General features: G+C 29.0%; 2 protein-coding genes across 2 annotated transcripts; both read right to left on the reverse strand.

The window, feature by feature from the left end:
- Positions 1-368: 368 nt before the first annotated feature.
- TRIVIDRAFT_60016 (glycoside hydrolase family 76 protein) lies at positions 369-1856 on the reverse strand (the record flags this gene model as incomplete). The annotated part of the gene is made up of 1 exon (XM_014101897.1): positions 369-1856. One exon carries the CDS (start codon positions 1854-1856, stop codon positions 369-371), a length of 1488 nt encoding a protein of 495 aa, XP_013957372.1.
- Positions 1857-3253: 1397 nt separating this feature from the next.
- Positions 3254-4249, reverse strand: TRIVIDRAFT_222432 (uncharacterized protein; the record flags this gene model as incomplete). Its single annotated transcript, XM_014101898.1, has 4 exons — positions 3254-3456; positions 3524-3641; positions 3747-4075; positions 4162-4249. 4 exons carry the CDS (start codon positions 4247-4249, stop codon positions 3254-3256), a joined length of 738 nt encoding a protein of 245 aa, XP_013957373.1.
- Between the last annotated feature and the right edge of the window lie 5637 nt (positions 4250-9886).

The raw sequence follows: 9886 nt of genomic DNA on the forward strand, positions 1-9886 counted from the left end.
ATCTCAGGGGTGAGATTAGGACACTAGTGAGCGCCTTGTCAACGGGAAGGTGTATTTTCGAGGGGCGAGAGTGGATCTAAATCTTTATCTATATGCAAAACAGGCGGATTTGAGGGCGGAATTTCTTTATCACACAGGTAATATTGACAAAGAGAGCCACCAGTCCGCTACAATTGCTCGCAGCTCATGCCCTCCGCTCTGCTTAAGCTTCTACTATCGGATACGCCGCACGAACGATAGATGATCTTTCTTGCTCATCATTTTCATTAACCGAGGCGATCGTATTACTTGATAACTACTCACTGTTCTCTATGCAATCAGCTTGCCGAGTCTCAGGCCATGAGCTAGCAGGCAGTTCCAACATTTATCTACTGAAGGATCCATCGTTGCTGAGGCCCACCATTCCAATCCCACTGGATCAAAGGTGCCCCGTTCTGCGTGGCAGAAGCTCCATCTAAAGCCTTCCCACTCTGCTTATTCCATATCTTGTAGGTGCCGTCGGACTGTAGATCAATCCACCAACGCTGGTTGTCATCCCTGCTGGGTTGCCATTGGATCATTGTGAGATTATCAGCTGTGCTCCCGCCAGGACAGTCAAGCGATTCCCAGGTCGAAAGGCTAATGATGTTCCAGGACGTGTCCGAGTTCTGGGATAGCTGCCAGCGCTGATTCTGGCCATTGTTCAGGGCCCATTGCACCACCTGAGCCCCGTTCCCAAAGGTTCCGGCACTATCGATCGCGAGACCCGTCTCCTGGTTCACGATAGTATGGATCCCAACTCTCTGATCCGGTTGTGTCGTGGGCGTCCACCACAGCCAGGCTACCGCACTCACGTAGATGCTGGGAATGCCTGCATCATCCTCTGGCGTAAGCTGGTTCCATGCATTCCACGTGAGACCAATATCAGGCCGTCGGTTTGCTAGTATTCCATTTGCATTATCGACCACCCAAGAATAATAATTGCCCCAAAGTCGGTTGTCTGAGAGAAAACGTGCGACACCATGCGCCATATCGTCTGCCCAGGTGTTAAGAGACGGGTCCTGGTTACTGAAGATGCCGTTCGACGTCAGGTTGTTCCTGGCAAAGTCGAGAACCTTTTGCGCGTCGTTCTTGACGTTTTCATCGCCTGTGATTTCGTAAACCAAGCCGGCATAGTCGAGCCATGTCCCTTGGTTATATGCGTTCAGTGCCGTGTCGACTTGGCCAGACGGGTAGACTCCGAAGTTCATCGCACCAGTGCTCGGGTCATAGATATTATTCCAGACCCAGTCGTAAATCCCCCGACAATAGTCCAGATAGGTCGTGTTATGCGTGCTTTGGTAGAGGATGCAAGCGACCTTGCCGAGACTGTCGTTGGACAAAGCATCTTTCTCAGAATAACCACAAGCCGAAGGTTGGCATTCCCAGATGCCACCGCCGTTGCTTTGGGTGTCCCACCCTCGGCTGTAGGCAAAGTTGAAGCCGTATTCGGCTACGTTCAGGAAGTCTTGATTTCCCGTTATTCGGTAGCCTCGGATTAGCGCCAACGTATCCCAACCAATGTCGTCGTTGTAGTTAACGTAGTCCCAAGGCGGCTCATTGTTGGCGATCCAAGTCTCACAGAGACTGTTCACCAAAGTTTTATAGGCAGGATCGCCGGTCACGTCGTAAGCATCTTCAGCCGCTTGGTTGTCCAGTGCCCCTACCCAGTATCCGTCTGGGGACTGATTTTGCAGCGACGTCTTGTAGAAGGTGCTGCTACCGTTCGACAGAAAGGCGTTGTTGAACGCATTAAACATATTCACTGCATCACCAGACCCAAGAGCAGCTGCCATCTTTGGGGCAGCAAGAAGAAGCCTAAGGCCAAGTGCCAACATCTTGGAAAGATTCATGACTGCCTATCAATCAAGAGTGGCGCAGAAGGCGAGAGATATCAGAGAGTGATGGCAAGTCTACGGAATCAAGAAAGGGTGTAGGAGAAGCATTTTATGAGTATATTGCAAGAGACCATGGGGAGTATTTATAGACATCCGCCAGTCTGCGACCAAATGCCTAGTAGATGAGTCTCATTCAGCACCGTGAATTCGGTTTGTTAAATTCTCACTCAACCCGAGTTATCCAGGGTACCATTCGGGCTCTTCGTAGGTGGTTAACGAGATCCTCGAGGATTCGGTATCTTCTCGATGTTGTACCAAAGTAAACAAATCCACCAGGAGCACCGCTTTCGCACGTGTCCTGCAAGCTACGTAGCATCGCATTGATGGGATAAATGGGACTTAGTACTACCCTACCTCCGCAAGGAACTCCGCTAGTAACTTTTACTGCGGGGTTTAGCGTAGTTGCGACAGCCTTGTTTGTTAATTACTGGCCAAGACTGTAATATACTAAAAAGTTATTTTCCGACGCCAATTCCGCCTTTAGCCTGTGTTAACTTGGGCCTTATCCCAGCAGAAATATCATAATTTGGTCTTTTGTAATAGTGTGATAAGCCAGTTTCCTATTGTTAGTAATAGAAGGGACTCTCAAGGATAAACCATATACTAAGTTTATATTAGCGAATAGATTAGGCTAGACTAATAGACAATTATTACAACGTAACCTCCACGACTTCCGGTTACTGCCGGTCTGGGCGGCGTTCGCTTGTGACTATGCCACGGAAAATAAGGCTCAGGAACCATTCAACGTTGTCACAGGTCCCGATGATCTTGACAAGTATATGAAATTTCAACTGAATGAGAGAGAAACTGCATTGCCAATCCAAAGTCCATTTGCAACTTAGGTAATCTCTATATATCTACATAGCTAGTAAATCCAGTATTTAAATCTAATTTAATTATTATATTAATAACTAGCTATCTAAACTTTTTAAATAAGAATATATATGTCTGTGCGTAAAATTACGAAGGACTTTGTGTTTAAACAAAACGGCCATTTCGGTCCCAACTGTAACAAAGTATTAGAATTGAATACAAGAATATATCTTTATTATATCTTATTCAGTTTGTGACTCTATTGCTTAAAACTACTCCCTGCTCTCTTTGCTAACATACAATATTGACCTAGACTATTACCTTGGGAACTTATCCAGTACTATTATAGTATTTGAGTCAGGACGTCACAATAACCCAACTGCCCTCGTGGATCAAGCATTGAAGACTGGCAGGTAGAATCTTAATGAGAATCACAGCTCCCTTATAGTAGATTAATGAATATGTACTTTATTTAAAAAGCTCTAAATGCTAAGGAGTTAATATTGAGGCGCTGATGCAGGAGCTTATAAGTAGTGGTCAAACCACGCCAAGGCCTGCAAAAATGCCTGCTCTTTACTAAACTTATTCACAGGCTTACTGAGGTCTCCCCGAACAGCAAACCCGTGAGCAACGCCACTGAAGAGGTTAATCTGATAAGGGGTTCCATTAGCAATTAGAATGTCTTCTGATTTATGCCTCAATTCTCGGGTAAAGATTTGATCAGTTTCTGTTCGTCAAGAACCTGTGGTTAGCTTCAGGTACTGAGCTGATAATATACCGTTTCCAATGCATACCTGCAGCCGCAATGGAGAATGGCTTTTCTACGCTTTGAAGCTCTTCAAATGTGATATAAGATGGATGAGCGGTGTATCCGACATCCAGCTTCCCTGCTTTAAGAAATCGAGCCGTATACTGCAGATTACAATCAATATGTTTTGAACTTAAAAATAACAAGGGCCAATGATAAGAAAGGCGGAGTAAGATAAGTAATAGCATCTTATAAGCATATAGACGTACCTTTCCTCCGAAGCAGTATCCTGCAGCAGCAATCTTCTCTACTCCCACGTCGTTCCGCAAATGTCCAATAACCTTCTCGAGAACTGCATCAACCTGCTCTGGGCCATGTCTGGAGGCCCAACCCGGAATATCCACAGAGCCTGTCTCGAATACATCCAGAGGAAGGAACTCCCCGTCCAAGATGTCAGGAACCAAGGTAAGATATCCATTAGCTGCAAAATCGTCGGCAAGAAGCTTGCTGTTTTGCACCACTCCAAATACGTCGGTAACAATAATTACCGCTGCCTTAGGCTTTTCATTGTCTTTGGGACGCGAAATGTATGTTTGAACTGGAAAGGGGTAATGTTAGCATCTATCTCTATCAAGGCTTCGATGTGCTTGGGCCAGAGTATCGACAAGGGCGCAGGCCATCTACCTCCTTTTATCGAGTCCTGTACGCCTATGGGCGTGCCTTCATGTTTGAAGCCTGTAAAACAGCAAGGGCCAGGAGGATTCGAAGCCATCTGTCAAGCACTATTAGTGAAAGAAATAGTTAGAATTGTTTGTTTATTTGTTTTATTATTAACGTCCACTAAGTAAACTAGTTATATAAGTCCTTATCTAAGCACTAAGACAGTAGGAGCCGCAGTTATTTAAACCCTGCATTCGTTATGTTTTAATTTAATAAAAGAAATAGGGGGGGAAGTATTAATTTATATTTACGGAAGGGGGGTTATATAAGTTTATTTCCTCTATTAATTTCTAAAACTCTTTATAGCTTTTATAACTTAAGAAATATATAAAATATATAGCTTTAAATAAAAGGTTTTTTTTTAAGATATTTAAGAAAAAAGGTATAATTATTTAATATTTTATAAAATATCTCTGGGTTTTAAGTTTACTGTATTTATAAATAAGTTTTATATTATAGCTAAACCTTTTATAGTATTTTATAAAGTTACTATATTTAGATCTTTTAATTAAAAGTTTATAAAAGATAGGGTGTAGAAGGTAAAGCTTAAGTAATATTATAAAAGTATTAAACTATTAGCGTTTATAATATAATAAAAAATTATTATTTTAATAAGCTTTTAATATTAACTTTTATTTTTTTTTTATTTACTTTTTAACGTAAGTAATTATAATATAACTGTTTATATATTTTAAAAGTTTTAAACCTTTTTTAATTAATTTATTTACTTTTTTATTATTTAATATATTTTTATATTTAAGAACTTATATTACTTTAATAATAATATATAATTATAGTTTTTTAATTATTTTTTTTAAACTTATATATATACTTTATAATAATATTAATATAATCTTTAAAATTCTATTTACTACTGTAGAGTTATTTAAAAAAAAAAATATTTTTTTAATATTTAAGTTTAATATAATTTACGTTTTAGTAAATTTTATAGTTTTAAAAGCCTTAATTATTTCTATATTATAAACTTTAGCGTTTATTAAATAACTATAAAATAAAATATATTTATAGTTATAATATATAATAATACTTTATTTTATATTTTTTATTTTATTTTATAACCTATTTAAGTATATTAAAAGTATAATTTAAAGAAAAGCATTAAATAATTTAAAATGTTTTTTTACTGCTTTAATTTTAAATAAACTATAGAAGTTTAACTTTATTAAAACTATTTTATTATTTTTAATAAAAAGAAAAAATTTAACTATTTTACTAATTAAAAAAGCTATATATTATAATTTAATTATAAAAAGTTTAAATAAAAGCTTTTTATTAATATATTTATTAATAAAGTAATTTCTATTTAAGTTAATAAACCTAACTGCTATTTAAAGTTTTACTTAAGTAAATACTATAAGCGCTAATAGGATTTTAAATTCTTTATATATAACTGCTATATTAATTATCTTTTAAATAAAAAAGACTACTTTAGTTATTATTTTAAAGGCTTTATTTTTTTTTTTTATTAAGTTTAAAGTATTAGTAATTATTTATTTAAAGGGGTAAAATATATTTTATTTTTTATTTTTAAGCTACTAGGCCTTTATATTATATAAAGCTACTAAGGTAATATAAGCTTTAGCTGTAAATATAATTATATTTAAAAAAAAGCTTTTTTATATTTTATTAAATAACTTAAGGAAATTTACTGCTTTAAAGGCTTTTTTAATTATTATTTTTATATATTTTTTAAAAAAGAGTTTAAAATTAAAATAGACCTTTAGCTATTTAATTAAATTTTATAATATAATAGTCTTCCCCTTAAAGTCTATATTCTCTTTATATATTTATTTTTTAATATAGTAAAAGTAAATAAACTCTACTTTATTTAAATTAAAGAATATTATATTAAATTATCTTTAATTTAAGGTATTTTAAAGCTTTTATTAAAGTTTCTTAATTATTTCTTTAATATTAGCTTTAATTATAAAGATTATTACATTATTAATATATCTAAAATATATACTAAAGTTATTAATTTTTAAAATAAAGAAAAAATAAAATATAAAAATAATTAGTAAAATAGGTAAGCCTTAAAGGGCCTTATATTTTAATTCTATTTTTAAGAGAGTTATATTATATTTATTATAAATTAATATTTTATAGTTATTTATAAAAAACTTAACCTACTTTATAAAAAGTATAAATTAGTTTTACTCTTTAAGTTTTAAAATAAAATAGTTCTATATAATAATATTAAAGGCTTTAGAGATATTTAAAGTTAATAAAGTAATAATTAACCCTTAGGTAAAGGTTATTTTAATATTATAAATAAAATAAACTATTAAATCTATTATTAATCTTTTAAGAAGGGCTTTAAAATATTATTTAAAAAATATTTTATATTTTATAATTAAAAATAAAACTTTTTTAACTAATAGTTTTTTAAATTTTTTTTTAATATAAAAAAAAAAGAAAATAAATTTATATTTTTTATAAATAGTATAGGTTTTTTTAGGTTTATTTAGTTTAAGGATAATAGTAATTTTTATATTTTTAAAAAAAAGTAGGTAATAATTAACTGTTAAATAGCTTTTAAAAAGGTTAGTAATATACTTTTTAACTATTAATTAAGCTAATTAAAGTAAAATTACTAAGATTTTATTAGCCCTAAGGGCTATATTATTTAATCTAATGGTAGCTTTTTTAACCTTTACTTTTATAACTGTAATATCTTATATTATATTCCTATTAATAAAAAACTCCTATACTTATAGGTTTAATATATCTTTTTTTATAGTTTTTTACTTTAAAAGCTTATTTTTAAAATATATTATTTTTTTAATAAGGTCTAAAATATTAATATCTTTATTAATTAAAAAAAAAAGGTTAAAAGTAGTTTATAGCTTTATATTATTTTATAACTATTTTAATACTTTTAACTATAATAGCGTTAGTAATAATCTTATTTTAGTATATTTATTTATATTTAGTAAATAATTATTTTTAGGTTTTTCTTAGTTTTTTTATACTCCGTTAATTTAAGCCTAAAATAATTAAAAGTTTAATAAACTACTTTATATTTATTTATTTACTATAAAGTACTATAGTTATTTTAATATTTAGTTTTACCTACTGCTTTTATTATATATTTAAAGAGGTTTTATAATACTTTAATATATTTATTTAAGTTATCTTTAAAAAGGGAGGTAAAGTTAATAAAAAAGAGGGTCTATATAAAAAAATATATAAATTAACTAAACTTTTCTTAATATTCTATTAATATATATTTTTTACCTACTTTTAAAATAATATAAAGTAGTTTAAGAAGGGTAATAACTATAGTAAAATAGTCTAACCTTATATTAAGTAAGTGTTTAACTTTAAAAGAAATTAAGTAATTAAAAAATATTAGGTTAATATATTATCTTAAGTATTTTATTAGTAAGTTTATAAAAGAAAAGTAAAAATTATATTTCTTTACTTATTTAATAATCCTATTATTAATTGTATTTAAATTTTTACTTAGTTACTATAATTAATAAACTGTATTAAAATTACCTATAATAATAGATCTAAGGGAGGGTTATTTTTATTTAGTAAAAGTCTTTATAATAATATTGTTTATTATATAATAGTAAATATTAATAATTATATAATTATATATTTTAATTTAGTAAATATATTTATTTTTTAAGCTAAGAGGGGAAAGTTATTTATTAAAGAGGTTAAGTAAGATTTTAATATAAGTAAAAACTAAAGGTTTAATACCCCTTTAATTATTAAATAAATTATATACTTAATATTTAAAGTAGTTTTTTATCTACCTTTTATTTATATTATTATTTTATTAAATATAAAGCTTTTAAATAAATATAATATTAAAGCTGCTTTTTTATATTAATAATAAAGCAGTATTTTAAATAAAACTATTTTTCCTTATATTAATTTAAAAGATTTTAAAATTAATATTTTTTTAATAACTTTAATAAAGGCTGTTTATTATTTATTAATATTTTATTATTTATTTTACCTTCCTTAAGTAAATATAGGGTTATTTTTTATAATATTATTACTTTTAAAATTTACTATATATACTTTAAACTAAGCTAAAGAGCTTTTCTATAAAGATTCTACGTTTATATTTACGCTTATAATAACCCAGTTTATAAGCTATTTACAGGGTATTAAAAAGTTTAAAAGCAGTAGGCTATAAATATATTTAACTAATGTTTTTTTAAATTTTTTATTTTTTTTTTTATTTTTAATAGGCTTAAAAAGGTTAATTTTTAGGAATTCTTATTAACTTAGTTTTTTAATAGCTTTAAGCTATTCTTTAATAAAATATATTTTAATTCTATCTTTTATTATAGAGTAAATATAATATTTAAATATATTAGCTTTATATACTCTTTTACAGTTTATATATTATAAAAAGGAGGAGCAGTTAATTATAATATTTTTATAATTAGTAGTTAGTTTTCTGTATTTTATATACTTTTTAATTTTAATACAGCCTTTAGGGTTATAAAAGCTAAAGTAGCGGGGGTATTATATAATCCTAGGCTACTGTATTTTTAATTTAGTTAAGGTTAAGCAGTTAAAAAGCTTAAAGCCTGTTTTTATATTTTCCCTAAAGGTTATAAAATAGTAGTAGGTGTTTAGGGTTTTACTAAAAGGAGTCTTATAGTAAAAGGTTAATAGATTCTTAGCGCCTACTTTAATATATACCTTTTTAAAAATTAATATATTAATAAAGTAGGTTTTAAATTTATTAATATATATTTTTAAAATACTATATAAAAAGAAACTTTTTTATATATAAACTTTTTTAATTTTTAAATTATTTTTTTTTACTTTTAATATAAATGTAAAGATCTTATTTTTAATATTTTAATTCTTTAGCCAAAGGGTAAAGCTTAAATAAACTTCCTAAAAGTAAATAAAGCTATTATTATTAAACTTTATTCCTTTTATTAACTTTTATTTAACCCTAATAACTATTATTTTTTTCTATTTATAGTTTAAGGAAACTTAAATAAAAATATAATCGTTAGGTTTTTATATAGTTATTTTTAGTTTTTATTTTTTTTTATTTTTAACAGCAGAGGCTGGCCTTTTATTATTAAAAGTAAATATTCTTTTATTATTTTATCCCTTTTAAAGGTTTTTATTATAAATAGCCCTATATAATATAATTTTTACTTACGTAATCTTTTTAGTTTTTTTTAACTTATAGGGTAGGGTAGCTTTAGCTATTACTATCCTAATAGGTCCTTTAGTTTTATTTAATTTAACCTTTATACTGTAGAATATATTAGCTAATATTTTCTTAAGCAGTTATTAGGTTAGTAATGGATAGGATAGATAGGATATCTCCAGTTAGTCAGTATACCCCTGTTGGGGTTAGTTAGCTACGTTAGTTAGCTACGTTAGTTAATTACGTTAGTCAGCCTATTTATATAAGCGTAGGCTGTAGTTAGTTATTTAAGGAATTAAGCTTTTTTTTAATATTAACCTTACTAAATAGTAGTAATTATAGACTTTAATTCTGCAACTGTATAATTAAACATTACTATTAAGCTTTCTTTTCTATTAATATATTACTAAAATAAACTAATTATATAACTATTCGTTAAATACTTTAAAAATCTACCTATTTATTTATTATTATTTAATCTATATTTATCTTTTTATTTATCCCTAAAATTATATAATCTTAAAACAG

Source organism: Trichoderma virens (assembly GCF_000170995.1).
Source record: "Trichoderma virens Gv29-8 chromosome Unknown TRIVIscaffold_6, whole genome shotgun sequence".
NCBI classification, from domain to species: domain Eukaryota; kingdom Fungi; phylum Ascomycota; class Sordariomycetes; order Hypocreales; family Hypocreaceae; genus Trichoderma; species Trichoderma virens.